General features: G+C 44.0%; 1 protein-coding gene across 1 annotated transcript; it reads left to right on the plus strand.

Moving 5' to 3' along the window:
* Window positions 1-10043: 10043 nt before the first annotated feature.
* Window positions 10044-14938, plus strand: LOC114923391 (lithostathine-1-alpha-like; the record flags this gene model as incomplete). Its single annotated transcript, XM_029286286.1, has 5 exons — window positions 10044-10098; window positions 11005-11114; window positions 12140-12286; window positions 13842-13956; window positions 14874-14938. Coding segments are annotated over exons 1-5 (492 nt in total), but the record flags the coding sequence as incomplete, so codon positions are not given.
* Between the last annotated feature and the right edge of the window lies 1 nt (window position 14939).

Below are 14939 nucleotides of genomic sequence, written 5' to 3' on the forward strand. Positions count from 1 at the left end.
ATGGAACAAGACTAACCAGCTTGGAGTTTCTCCCGTGGATGTGAACTGGGCTTATGCCATGTCCAGTGGGCAGCCCTCATGAACTGCAGCATTATTACAACAGACCAACTTTGTTGTCAGGAGACCCCCAGCAGATGGGGGGGGGGGGTTTGCCCCTTTTCCTGTGCCAGAGATCAGAGACATCCATTGGGCAGTCTTCACCGATTCTCACCTTCTCCAGGGTGTTCCAGGCAAGGGGCAAGAGGCTGGGATGGGGGCAGCAGTCTGCCTTGGTTCTCTTGAAGCACCTGGGACCAAGGATGATGTCCAGAACCTGGGACCTTAACCAGGATAGACCTGCCCCCAACTTAGAACAGTCTTGGGTTACTGTCTACCGGTCTTCTCAGAAGAACTGGAAGACCTTTGAAGAAGAACAAGGGATCACCATCCTAGAAACAGAAGCCAGATTTAAGAAGGATAGCCTTTTCTGGGGTCAAGCCCACTCTAGGCTCTCCTCCCCCCCGTCTCAAGCTGGATCGACAAATCGAGCCCCCCCTATTTGCAGGACGCACAAGCCTGAATTAATTTTTATCTTGGCTTGCACGCTGGGCAAACCCATGCTGGTTGGTCCGTGTAGGATTCCTAGGCCGTTGGAAAAAAAAGTGCTCCTTAATGGTCAACTTTGGGGTGGGAACCCTTTGTGGTTCACAACTGGATGGTCAGTCTTGGTTTGGGGAGGGGTCTGAAAGGGCTGTGGAGCTGGACAGTGATGAGGCTCCTCACCCCCCTGTATGCCCCTCTCTCTCAGCCTCGGCACCCATGTTCTCATCGTACTTCATGCAACCCATCCACGGGGAACAGAAGCATGGAGGCTACCAAACATTTGTAGGCATCTGGATCCCATGCAGATGCCTCAAGATCAGGGGTGTCCAACCATGTCAAGTTTTAAGACTTGTGGACTTCAACTCCCAGAATTCCCCAGACACCCCTGCGTTAGACTCTGGGTTGCCCATCAAAGGACACCAGAGATCCTCCAAGCATCATCTCCTTTGGAGAGTTTGGCCTTTGACCTCCTGATTGTATATCTTCCTTCTGAAAGTGCTGAACCCAAGAAAGTTTTTTTTTTTTTTTTTTTTCAAAAAAGTGAGCAAACGTCAAGGAAGGATTCACCTGCTCCACCTTGGCATTCCTTCCACTGAGACAGCAAGTATTTATTAAGTATTATTAAGGCTAGACAGTCACTTGTCTCAGATGGTATAGTTTCTCCTGTTTGAGCAGGAGGCTGGACTAGAAGACCTCCAAGGTCTCTTCAAGCTGTGTTCTGTTCTACTCTTACTGTACTCTACTCTACTCTACTCTACTCTACTCTACTCTATTACCAACTGGGGAGGCAATACAGGGTTCGCACCCTCAAAACCAACAGAAAAATTACCATTTATGAGTTTTTTTTCTGCCAATCCGATGGACTCTGCTGCTTTTTAGACCTGATGATTAAATACATCCTTGTTCAGTGGAAGGATGACACTCGCTCCAGCCTGGCCTTCAACCCGTGTGGACTGCCAGACCTTTCCCAGGAATGAAAGGTGAAATATATTCACCTAGAATCCATGTTATGGAACAATTAACAGGGATTTTTTTTTAAAAAAATATTAATTACTGTAATCTCTATTTTGGGTACAAATTCTCCAAACTTATTTATCTTATTGGTAAATTATTCCTGCCGGGGTGGGGTGGGGTTTTATTTCTGTAAACGGCTCGGAGTTGCTGTTGGTCAGTTGGGCAGCCGTATACATTTTCTTAATAAAATAAAAATAAATAAATTTGCTAGATAGGATAAAAAGTGGCACCGAATCTGAGCGAGTGGCAAAGCATAAGCAAACTGTCAAGGCGGGACTAGAACTCACCGTCTCCTGGTGATGGGCCCAAAGTCACCCAGTTGGCTTTCATGCCTAAGGCGGGACTAGAACTCACCGTCTTCTGATGATTGGCCCAAAGTCACCCAGTTGGCTTTTCATGGCTATGGCAGCACTTGAACTCGTAGTCTCTCACTTGGTGCCTTAACCCCTAGCTGTGTGTTCGAAGCCACCATCTTGATCTTTTTTAAAAAACCACATAACACTCTCAAAGTGCGAAGAAGGTTTTTTTTTCTGAGAATCAAAGCCGCTTCCAAGTGGAAGGAAGGGAAAACAGCACTCCTGGGTTAGATTAACCAAAGTGATACGATTTTACGGAAGGTCTCCAATTGAGATATCAATTTTTCTCAACACTTCAATGGGGAAGCATTATTGAAGGTAAACAGCAGAGCTGGGAACTCCTCATGACTATCATCTGCCATTTTTAATTATAAGATTGCAGCTTCCCATCTTTATACCATGTAATTTCTATTATAAATTGTAGCTAATTTGCAGTCGAGGTGGATGACACCGGTTTAAATTGAATTGTTGAACAAATGATGCACAGTGTTCCATGTTTTTGTTTTTTTAAATCCTCCCATTGATGGGGAGTTTGTCTTTGTCAATCCTGGGAATTTGAGGGTTCTGGTTAGGATCTTAGTTGTTCCTGGCACAGCACCGTTCTGGATGGAGAGCTCGGATGTTGTTCCTGGGATCTGTTCGAGAACCTCTTCTGGAACAGTCACAGCCCTGAGTGCCCTTACCACACTGGATCCACTTTGGCCTTGACTTCCCACATCCTCTCCAGTTCCTCCTCCAGGCTCTACTATTTCTCCAGCTTCTCCCTGGTGTTGCTGTCACCTGGCACCACTGCATCTATCACCATCATTGTGTTTTGGTCTTCTCTACTACCGCAATGTCTGTTTGACTGGCCAGTCCCTGCTTCTCTGTCTAGATCACAGGATCTCAACTTGTTCTCCATGACCTTTTATAGGATCTCCCATCTGGATTTAGGAGGGTCTAGCCCAGGGGTAGGCAACCTGCGCTCTTTTATGACTGGTGGACTTCAACGCTCAGAATTCCTGAGCCAGCATGGGGGAACTATGGCCCCCTCATGACTTGTGGACTTCAACTCCCAGAATTCCTGAGCCAGCATGGGGGGACTATGGCCCCCTCATGACTCGTGGACTTCAACTCCCAGAATTCCTGAGCCAGCATGGGGGAACTATGGCCCCCTCATGACTTGTGGACTTCAACTCCCAGAATTCCTGAGCCAGCATGACTCAGCTTGGAAACCTCTCCCTTTCCCCTCAGCAATGCTGGCTCAGGAATTCTGGGAGTTGAAGTCCACCAGTCATAAAAGAGCCAAGGTTGCCTATCCCTGGTCTAGCTCATGCTTTGTGCAGATGTTTCTCTACTTGGTTCTGCTTGGATGTGCTATTCCTGCCTGCATCTTGCATCTTGCCGCTCTGTGTTGGATTGTCTGAAGCCCCCTTATATAGTCTACACCTTGGATCCTGTCTGTTGTGGGAGACCTCTGCATCTTTGGGTCTTGTGCTTGGTGCCTCTTTTTGTGCTGCCATGATCAGTGCCTCAGGCATGTCTTTTTGTGTAACCCTTTCTGGCCACTGGTGGGATTTCACAGCGTCTGCCACCTCGGCTATCTGTAGGAGGATATTTGTAGCTCAGGGTGGAAATGAGGGGTCTGTATCTCACGATTTCAGTTTCCTGAACAAACTTCAGATGGAGCTTCTAACTGGTATTAAATTTGGCCCGTCTCTTTTCTCTAATCAGAGCTGTCAGTTTTGGCATCCCAGCCAGCTCCACCAACTTTAGCAAGCACACTTCCGTTGTGGCTATTGTCACATTCTTCCAACAAAGAGCATATGGAAGCCTTGCTGCCTGGCAATTTTCCCAAAGTTTTGCCCGTCAATCTTCACTAAAACATCTCTGCTTATGAAAAAATGGGCAGATGGAAGGGAAGCCATGTTGTGCCAGGGAGGGAGGGAGGGAGGAAAGGAAGGAAGGAGGGAAGGAAGGAAGGAAAGAAAGGAAAGAAAGAAAAGAGAAAGAAAGAAAAGAGAAAGAAAGAAAGAAAAAGAAAGAAAGAAAAAAAGAAAGAAAAAAAGAAAGGCTTTTGGTTCCAAAGGCCAACTCTTAAAATAACCTACATGGTCAAACATCAAAAAGCAAATGAACTGCAACTTTGTACGTTCAAGCTGATCTTAGAAAACAAACACACCTTGGGGCCAGGTGAAGAAGTTGGTCAGGAGAACGCCTAGGTTTGTCCCTTCTGTTTTAAAGAAACTTCATGTTCAAGTAAGAGAACAATGAAGTGGATGGCATCTCCCCGAGGAAGAACTCAAGAAGCCCAGGAGAGCTGAGGGCTGTGATTGTAACAAGAAAGTTAATAACTCCCTTTGCACCTTGTTTAATCCTTCCAGAAAAACAACCTGGTTGACAATGCCATCTCTCCCCTGATAATTCCACCCCATTAGCAGCCTCCCTGGGGGGGGGTCTTTCAAGGTGCAAAGAGAAGTCTCAGACGAAGGAGCAGAGCTGGAAAACTTCCTGATCAACTTTGCCAATTAAGTGTTCTCGAAACTAACCGGCTAATTGGCAACAAGTATTCCCTGAAGATGAACAAATTTTAATTCAGCTATGAGAACTAAGATCTCCTGGTTTAGCAAGGTAAGAACTTAATGAAACCCAACAGCATAGAGCAGGGGAAGGCAGCCTTGGCCCCTTCGTGACTCGTGGACTTCAACTCCCAGAATTCCTGAGCCAGCATGGGGGAACTATGGCCCCTTCATGACTCGTGACTTCAACTCCCAGAATTCCTGAGCCAGCCTGGCTCAGCTTGAAAACCTCTCCCTTTCCCCTCAGCATGGCTGGCTCAGGAATTCTGGGAGTTGAAGTCCACGAGTCACAAAAGAGCCAAGGTTGCCTACCCCTGAACCTGGGCCTCTTTACAACCTGTGTGTCATGGGTCCGATCGATAGAGACAAATAAAGCAGAACTCCAAGGCTTGCAAATTTCTCAAAGAACATGTTTATTGATGCAGAGTATCGGCACTTCAAAAGTGAAACCAAGTCTGAAGAGATGCATAACAATTCCCCAATACAAAGTTTCCCCACTCAGCTTGTTGGTGGGTTTTGCGTGAAACACCCATCCTGCAGATTTGGGAACAGCCAATGACCTTGGTTCCCATGAGAGAAAGTTTGAGAGAGAAAGTCTGTTTTGTTTAGCGCAACACCTGGCAAACCCCCTCCCTCTATGCTATGTGGCAACTACGAATGAGAAGATATAGTAGTTTTCCCTTGTGCAACCTAGAGTCCAGAATACGTTTGATCTCATAACGTGTGTCTCTCTACCACTACTGGACCAGGTGGCTCTTTAGGAATAGGTTTGAAGGTGGATTCTGACACAGGCTGCAATGAAACACAGGATGGACTTTCCCCAACAATCGCGGAAGTTTTAATTCCACCAACACAGGGTTTATGATCCTGATAATAGGGAAAGGACCAAGGAACTTCGGACCCAATTTCTTGCTGGGAAATTTTAACCGTAGATATTTTGTTGAAAGATAAACGAATTGCCCAACATAAAAGGGTTTTTGAGGGGAACGTCCTTTGCTTGTTCCTTGTAATCCTTTGTAGCTTTAGCCAATGCTTTCTTTGCATTCACCCAAACCCCCTGGAAAGATGTCACCCATTGGTTCAAGGTCTGGGAAGTAGGTGGCTCCTGTGGGAACTCAGGCATGGGCACAAAATCTCTATCCATCACTATTTTGCATGGGGTGAGACCAGTATTACCATGCACAGTATTATGGTAGGCTACCTCTGCAAAAGGTAAAAGGTCAGCCCAATTCGACTGCTGGTAATTCACATAACATCTGAAATAATGTTCCACCATCGCATTAGCTTTTTCAGTGGCACCATTAGTATTCGGATGAAAAGCAGATGAAAGCCCCTGGGGGGACCCAATCAGTTTAATAAACTCCCTCCAAAATTTGGCAGTAAACTGCACCCCTCTGTCAGAGATAATCCATTTTGGGGCACCATGGAGCTGGTATATGTGCTGCAAAAACAGTTTGGTTAGTTTCTTGGCAGAAGGAAGTCCCAAGCAAGCGATGAAATATGCCTGTTCAGAAAATAAATCAATCACAGTCCATATCACAGTGTTTTCCTTGCTCTCAGATAATTCTACTATAAAATCCATGAATATCTCCTCCCAAGGCTGAGAGGCGTCGGCCACTTGCTATAATAAACTTGGGGTTTTTCCAGGACACTTCTTTATGGTAGTACAAGTGGCACAACTTTTTACATAACTCTCAATGTCTTTTTTCATTTTTGGCCACCAGAATTGCCTCCGCACTAGATGCAATATTTTTAAAACTCCAAAGTGACCTGCTTGCTTAGCGTCATGACCCCGTTGCAACACCTGAGTCTGAGGCTTTCCAGGAGGTATAACTTAGAGCCTTTCTAAGCTAATCCCCCTCTTAAAGTCAATATAGACCTGTTATCTTTAAACCAGGCATCAGTCTCTAACTTCTCCTTTAGCTCCTTCAACGATCGATTGTCAGGACCCATAGGGGGGCTCTGTGTGTGCGATCTGTTCGTTATTTGGGATGCGGACTGCAGCAAAGGAATAATGGAGTTAATCACTTCCTCTCTGTTGCTTTTGAACTGGGGCATTCTGGACAAGGCATCCGCCAGAAAGTTCTTGCTTCCAGGAATATATTTTAAGGTGAAATTAAAATGGTTGGAGTATTGAGCCCATCGAACTTGCTAGGGGGATAATTTATGAGGGATTTTGAGGGATTCCAAGTTTTTGTGATCAGTCCACACCTCAAAAGGTAATTTCCCCTCTTCCAAGAAATGACGCCATGTCAGCAACGCCCAACAAACTGCAAAAGCCTCTTTCTCCCAAGTCGCCCACCTTCTCTCAGTCTTGGTTAATTTCTGGGAAGTGTAAGCGCAAGGTTGTAATTCTCCTCTGTGATTTTTTTGTAGAAGAACAGCACCCACGGCCACATGGATTGAATGATGAATTGTTGCCTGGGGTCTCTGTGTTTAAGGATTGGTTCTGCTGCAAAGAGTCTGGCATTCTAATGACCATTGCAACGGCTGACAAGGTCGGGTTTCCCCCCCCCCCTTTGCCTGTTTTGAGTAAGTCAGTGATTGGCATGGCTATCCTTGCAAAAGAAGGAATAAATTGACAATAAAGGTTGGCAAATCCTAGAAAGCTTTGAAGCTGCTTACAGGTGCATGGGGGGGGGGGGCGGCCATTCCAAAACTGCTTTGACTTTGACAGGATCCATTTCTACTCCCTCATTCAAAATCCGATATCCCAGGTAGTCGATGTGTGTCTGGTGAAATTCACATTTTGACAGCTTTGCATACAGTTTGGCTTTCAACAGTTTTTTCAATACATCACGGAGTAATTTGATGTGTTCATCTATGGTTTCAGAGTAGATAAGGATGTCATCAAGATAATCTAAAACTCCTTTGTATAAACGATCGTACTAACAGAGCATAGAAGAAGCACTTGTGGTAGCTACAATTTGGGATATAGAGACTGGTAATATTTATAGGAAAGATGCTCCTGTATAGCAATAACAACAACACTTAGACTTCCCACTGCTTTATAGCCCTCTCTAAGCGGTTTACAGACTCAGCCTTTTGCCCCCAACAATCTGGGTCCTCATTTTACCCACTTCGAAAGGATGGAAGGCTGAGTCAACCTGGAGCCGGTCTAGGTTCCAGGTTGCTTCTCTCCTTGATTAGTTTCCATCCATTGTTTCTTGTCTTGCCTTCTGGTCCTTTGGAAAATAAGTTGACCCCCTCCTCTTTGTGGCAGCCCCTTAAATACTGGAAGAATGCTATCATGTCACCCCTAGTCCTTCTTTTCTCTAGACTGGCCATACCCTGTTCCTGCATCTGTTCTTCATATGCTTCAGCCTCCTAATCATCTTTGTTGCTCTTCTCTGCTCTCTTTCCAGAGTCTCAACATCTTTTTTGTATCATGGCAACCAAAATTGGATGCAACATTCCCAGTGTGGTCTTACCAAGGCATTATAAAGTGGTGCCTAAGAAGACCCTGATGTCAAGTCAGACCAATCACTCCTGCAACCAATCACTCCTGCAACATATGCTCACCATGGTCAACCAAATGCCTTAATGGGATAAAGGAGAATGCGAATGCACGCACACATGTATACATACACACAGAGAGATGCACAGTCATGAAAACACCATAAAAAAATTAAAACCCTGTAAAAAGCACATCCCGGTTGGATTTAGAGACTATTAATACCGAGATGGTTATCTGGTTTTATTATTTTATGACAGGCTGTTCTTGGTTGTTTGGCTCCAACCTAGGATATTGTTGTTGTTATTATAGAATAGGATGGAATGGAATTCTTTATTGGCCAAGTGTGATTGGACACACAAGGAAGTTATCTCAGGTGCAGAAGCTCACAGCATACATATAAACAACAAGTAACAGGTCATAGATAATAATCATAGTTACTATGAGAGGTCATATTGTCATTTTATGAGAGTTCATATCAAAGGAGGAAATTCTAGGATTAAATTCAGTCCAGAAAACAACCCAAGACTTTGCAATTTCCTTTTTTCTAATTATTTTTTTAAATTTTACTCCAAAATTGAAATACAAACTTCAATAGAAAAAAAAAGGAAACAAAAACGAAGCAAAACTGGGCAGGATAAAAAAAATACATGCATAAAAATAATAATTAAAAGCCTGCACATAAATGGTCTCCCCTAGTTGAATACTGATAAATATATTTAAACAATAATAATTCCCCTCCTTGCAAAACAGGTTTACACTTTATAAACTTCTACAGCCCTCTTTGGCCAGCTAATTTGACCTACCATCTATTTACTGTAAAAACAACAACAACAACAACAACAACCCATTAACTTATAGAACCAACAATAAAATTCTCTGTTTACAAACTGCTATTGTATTTTACACGCAAAAACTCCACTACGGCTTCCAATCTACCATAAATCATTGCAATCATTATCTCTGATCTGTCCAGGATCCAATATCTTCGATGGATTCTTAATAATGAGTTTGTGGTTGCCTGAGAGAACAGCTGAGTGACAGGTTTTTCTGCCTGTCCCAGGACGTGGATGACACCCGTGTTCCAGAAATTGGATCACCTGTTTTGGATCACCTTATCTTGTTGTGCAGGGCGTGGACTCTGGTATATAAGCTGGAAAAGGGACCATTGGTGATTTAGAGGATTCTTCTCAGATTGGATCCCCATTTGAAGGTGAGAGCTGTTACAGAAAGAAGAGTAGCGTGATGTAACTTTAGAGAGAGAGATTACAACATATTTGTATTTATAACAGCTGTGAAGAATATCAGAAGCTACTTTTTGTATCTTCTTTTTTCTGTTCTATTTTTCTTTAACCTTCCCCCCTTTTGACTTTTCTTTCTTTCTTTCTTTCTTTCTTTCTTTCTTTCTTTCTTTCTTTCTTTCTTTCTTTCTTTCTTTCTTTCTTTCTTTCTTTCTTTCTTTCTCTTTCTTTCTTTCTTTCTTTCTTTCTTTCTTTCTTTCTTTCTTTCTTTCTTTCTTTCTTTCTTTCTCTTCCTCTCTCCCTTTCTGTTTAGATTAGTTTTCAATGTTTTTGTTTAAAAGTTTTAATACGAATACCAATGGCAATAGCTTCAGGGAGGCTTTGGATCTTGCAGCTATGTACATATGCACCGTGCCCTGATCCAAAGGGGTTTCAACCAAGTCAGGAAATATCCGATGCAGAACCTTCATCCCCTTTTTAAAAAATTGCCTATAGTTTGAAATTCTTCAACCTCCTTTGCAAGAATTCCTGGATAAAAAGGTATAAGAGGCATTTTATTTGACTGATGAGACATCGTAGCATCTGTGTTATAAAGCAACCGAAAGTCCTGTATGTCCCATAAGACAGGGGTCTCCAACCTTGGCAACTTTAAGACATGTGGACTTCAACTCCCAGAATTCCTCAGGCTGCAATCTGGAGACAAACAGGCAGGGTTCACGGTTGAGATGAGTGCTCGGTTCTTCCTTCTGCGGAGGGACACCCAAAAGGGGGTGTCCTGGTTTGGGTGGAGGACCTTCAGGGTTCTTCTCAACTTCTGCTTCTCTCCTCAGGTCTGGAGATGTTTCTCATCACTTGCTTCATCTTTGGTCTCTTGGGCAGCCTTACCTGGGCAGGTAAGTTGTTGCCAACACTCCAATAGGGACTACAAGGGGGGGGAAGCCTTAACTTCCAACTCTTTTTAGCACTGCACAAGACAGGGGTCTTCAAACTTGGCAACTTTAAGACTTGTGGACCAACTCCCAGAATTCCTCAGTTGAAGTCCACAAGTCTTTGAAGACCCCTGGCATAAGATTAGCATGACAGCCTCAACTTTTTACTTTTACACATTATTATATAACCAGCCATTTCTATAGCAACAAATCGATCTAATCAGCAAAGCCAAAGTCAAAGTTTCATTTTTTTTCATCACAAGCGCAAAGTCCAAAAGCGATGCCCAAATAAAAAACATAATTAAATATATTCTCCTCTTAACCAATCAATTTAACCATTTCTGCTTTCTCTTCCTTGCTGTGGAAATAATATATATTTCTGTTTGCATTTAATAACCTTTATAAACTATCCCCATTTATATTAACAAAATTCACTGTATTCTTTCAAATTCTTCAACCTTAAAGGGAAAAAAATTACTTTTTAAAATCCATTTTAAAACTCTGAACTTCTCTTTAAGCTAATACATCTTTTTCTTTAACTTTCTCTTAACGTAGATACTTTCAAATACACTTTCAATAGTATTTCACAAGCTTTAGGAATTACTTTAGTGTTTTATATATAAAGGAAAAAATACATTTTCAAACCCATTTTGCATTAAGACTTTCTTCGAATTACAAATTTCAAACTGATAAAAATCCACCTTCATTCCAATTGACTCATTGAGTTTAAGTCACTCCTTCATGGAATAATTTTTTTTCTTCTCTGGAGTGCTTATTGAGGAGTTATATATTTCTCTTTTGCTCAAGGATTTCTCTACCTTGTTGGTGTCCATGGGGAAAAAGTCCATTTTTATTCTGTTTTCTGAGCAGGTCCAAAGGTTCGGACCGTCTGCCCTCCTGGCACCTTTCGCTATAAAGATGGAAGCCAGTGGTATTGCTACAAGTTCTATGAAGATCAGTTCACCTTTCATGATGCTGAGGTAAGCCCCCTGAGGTAACTCACCTGAGGTAACTCACCTGAGGTAACTCACGTGAGCGGGAAGGATTCCCTTAAGCTGGCCCAGAGTTTTTCCAAATTTTATAACGCCAAAATGTCCATCTCATTTTTTTAAAATGAAGAGCACCTGCTGCATGACTCTGCCTTAGAAAAAAGATAGAAGTCTAAAAGAAAGAGTAAAATAAAATACTTTAGTAATTCTCTAGAACTCCCTTCAGTTTAGTACTTTGATAATAAATCTGAACGGGATTCATGGGCTGGCTTCACTTCAATGTCGGAGTGAAATTCGTTAAAGGAAGCAGAACTGGAATAAGACATCCTCCTGCTACATTTAAATGGGATTGGGTGGTGTGTGATTTAACAGGTTGTGCAACTCAGCTACTGTCTTGTCTATGTTGTGGGAACAAGGCCAACAATCACAGGGTTAACAGGGTTCCTCACTTAGCAACCAATCACAGTTAGGACAGTGATGAAAAGGTATCTTTATGGCTAATCCTCACATTTATGACAGTTGGAGTTGACTTAGCAACCGCTTCGCTAAATGACTGAGTTGCTGGTTCCAATTGTGGTTGTTAAACGAAGACTGCTGTACCTTCAAAAGTTCAAGCCATGCTCTTTCAAAGTGGGCCCTTGTCTCTCAGGGTGTCTCTTTATTTCCACACACAAACACACACCTCCTTCCCTCTTCTCTCTCCCTCCCACACCTTGTTTGGATGTCCCACTTTTTTGTGTGTATCCCACTGCTGACACCACTTTCACACTTTGCTCCAAAGCCCAAGAGCCATCTTCCCCAATATATTTTTTTCTTTATTTTTCCTTGTTGGGCAAGAAAGTCATGCTTGAATCTGCAGCCCCTCTTAGGAGAACTTCAAGGGCAGGAACCTAGTTGGGAGGATCTTGTCTGCCCAGACTGCAAGACACACCCCCACCCCCCGGGTTGTAGCAGACCAGCAATTGACAACCTGGTTTGTTGGTGCTGAGATATTTTTGGTTCTTCTCTCTTTGCAGGAAGAGTGTCAATTCCAATGGAGAGGCCATTTAGCATCTCTGACAAAAGACAAGCAGGTCAAAAGCATCGGTGCCTACGTCACCAAAGAAAACCTGGAGGGTGATTTGGTCTGGATTGGACTCCGACGAGATAAAGGGTCCAATGTGGTGAGTCCTTGGTCCTCCTGGCTCTGAGCCACCAGCAGCTGTTTCCGTACAGCTGTTTCCTGAGTAGTGATTTACACCATCCTTGAATAGCCCAGCCACCTTGTTCCATCTCCGTCCCTGATGCTGGTCTTGTCCCATGTTAATGGGCTAGATAGACCATGTGGTGTAGTATCTAAGAACCGTCCCATTGCTGCTCCTGACACAACAGTTCATTTAGTGACCGTTCAAAGTTACAAGGGCACTGAAAAAAATTGACCTCTGACTGTTTTTCACACCCATAGCAGTTGCAGCATCCCCAGGGTCACGTGATTTACCTTCGGATGCTTGAGAACCAGTTCACATTTATGACGGTCGCAATGTCCCAGGGGGGTCACGTGATCCCCTTTTGTGACCTCCTGACAAGCAAAGTGAATGGGGGAAGCCAGGTTCACTTAACAACCGTGTGACTAATTTAACACCTGCAGGGATTCACTCAACAAATGTGGCAAGACAAGTCGTAAAATGGGGCAAAGCCCACTTAACAAATTTCTCACTTAGCAACAGAAAGTTTGGGCTCTGTTGTGGTCGTAAGGTGAGGACTACCTGTGTTTTAACCTGGATTCCCGCACTGAGCAGGCCGCTTGTTCTGTCCCAGCCTACGTCCGTCCTTGTTCTGTCCCAGCCTACGTCACAAGAACAAACCCCTCTTTAACAGTAGGCTGGGAAAAACAACCCCTTTTTATTTCAAAAACAGTCCTGATAAGTTTTCTCCAAAACAAAAATAACAGAATACTTTTCCAACAGATAATTGGTTAAAAAAGCAAACAGAGCAGGAGTTAAACAAGAAATTCATCGGTAAAACAAACAGACCATGATCCCTGGAAGTTCTTTACAAACGGTTGCCTTCGGCAACCAGCACCGCCCACACCTTCCCTTTTTATTAAGCAGCCCCAAGGCGTGGCTTCTCAGTGCCTTCTCCTCCTGCCTTGGAGTTGCCCTATTGACTCCCTCTGACCTGCTCTAGTTAATTGCCTTCGGTCTGTAATGACCTCCAGCTGTGAGTCCTCAAAGTCTGACTCATCTTCCCCACACAGCTGTGTCTCATCCTGACCACAATTGGAGGGGCCAGGCTCTTCATCAGATTGTGAGTCTTGTAATTCATCAGAGCCTGACTCTGATGGCTCCCCCCCCCCTCCTCCTCAGATTCCCCGGACTCAGCTGTTGGGATCACAGGCTGGCACGGAATCGCGACACCGCTGGACTCAAAGGCTCAGGGATCTTTATAGCCCCAGGAACCTTGGATTCTATGCATCGCAATCGCAATAGCCCTTATACATTTATATGCCGCTTTTGCATCCAAAGGACCTAACTGGGTCTCTGCCTAGGACAATCGAAAGAATGACTTAGGATAACATCCGTGTAGTGCTTGCTTGCACAAAAGCCTAATTAGCAGGACTTCCCCCTTTAAATTAATTTAACCTAAATTTAGAATTGGAATTTGAATTTTTTTATCAGCCCCCCCCTCCCCACGTTCCCCATTCACCCACCTTAACATGCTTTATTCTGCATTGCACAGAAAACTGGATGGCGCTGGACTGATGGGACACGATCCACGTATAAAAAGTGGAGCAATGGTAAACCCAACGTTGTGTCTAACGATGACACTTGCGCCGGTCTCTCTCCTGCATCTGGTCAGTATGAGAATCCATCGTTCCTTAGTGTGGATGGAGTTTGCGTCTGTAATTCCAGGAAAGCAGTGAAGGGAAGGGAAGATGGGGAAGGGAAGACGGGGAAGGGAAGATGGGGAAGGGAAGGGAAGACGGGGAAGGGAAGGGAAGGCAGGAAGGGAGGGGAAGGGAAGATGGGGAAGGGAAGACAGGAGAGAGCTTTGTGAATGCCTGGTTTTATTTCAAACATTTATATTTACCCGGCCACCCAGCTCAATCAAGGTGACCCCGAGTGACATACAACAAGAAGAATAAGCCTATAATCTAAAACATCAACTGTATTTCACTTGAAATAGTAAGCCAGATGTGCAAAACAGCAATCTGAATAGAATAGATCAATACAGTGTTTTTCAAGATTAGCAACTTTAAGAAGCGTGGCCTTCAGCTCCCAGGATCCCCCAAGCAGAGACCCAAACGCTTGAGGGAAGACCCCTGTCTTAACTCTCTTGATGGAAGAGCTGAGTCTGCTCTAGCTCAGCAGGAAGACTGTTCTGGAGCAGGGAGGCAGCCACGGAAAAGGGGCCCTTCCCAGATCCCACCAGATGGCAAGGCTTAGATGAGGGGAGCTGCAGCAAGCACCCCACTTGTGGGAGAGGACCTGGAAGGTGGAGTTAAACATGTCATCTGTTTGAAGTCTTTGTGTCACCACGAGAGACCTAGGTCCAGTCCTCCGGAATTCTCTTGACCCTTATCTAGTGCCCATTTAGCTTTGGCCGTTACTTGACTAGATTCTTGTGTGTGGAAGCTGTTTGCACTTGATGCCACCCATGAGTGGGCGTGGGGCAGGCAGATGTACTTGAGAACAGATGGTCTGCAAGTAGCCCAATCCTGGGCCATATTGGGCTCTAAAGTTGATCACCACCCATGTTCCTTTCTTTCAGGGCACGAGAAATGGGTTGATGTAAAATGTGGCTGCAAATATCCTTTCCTCTGCAAATGGAAACCCT

Source organism: Protobothrops mucrosquamatus, unplaced genomic scaffold, assembly GCF_001527695.2.
Source record: "Protobothrops mucrosquamatus isolate PMUCROS unplaced genomic scaffold, P.Mucros_1.0 scaffold3236, whole genome shotgun sequence".
Taxonomy (NCBI): domain Eukaryota; kingdom Metazoa; phylum Chordata; class Lepidosauria; order Squamata; family Viperidae; genus Protobothrops; species Protobothrops mucrosquamatus.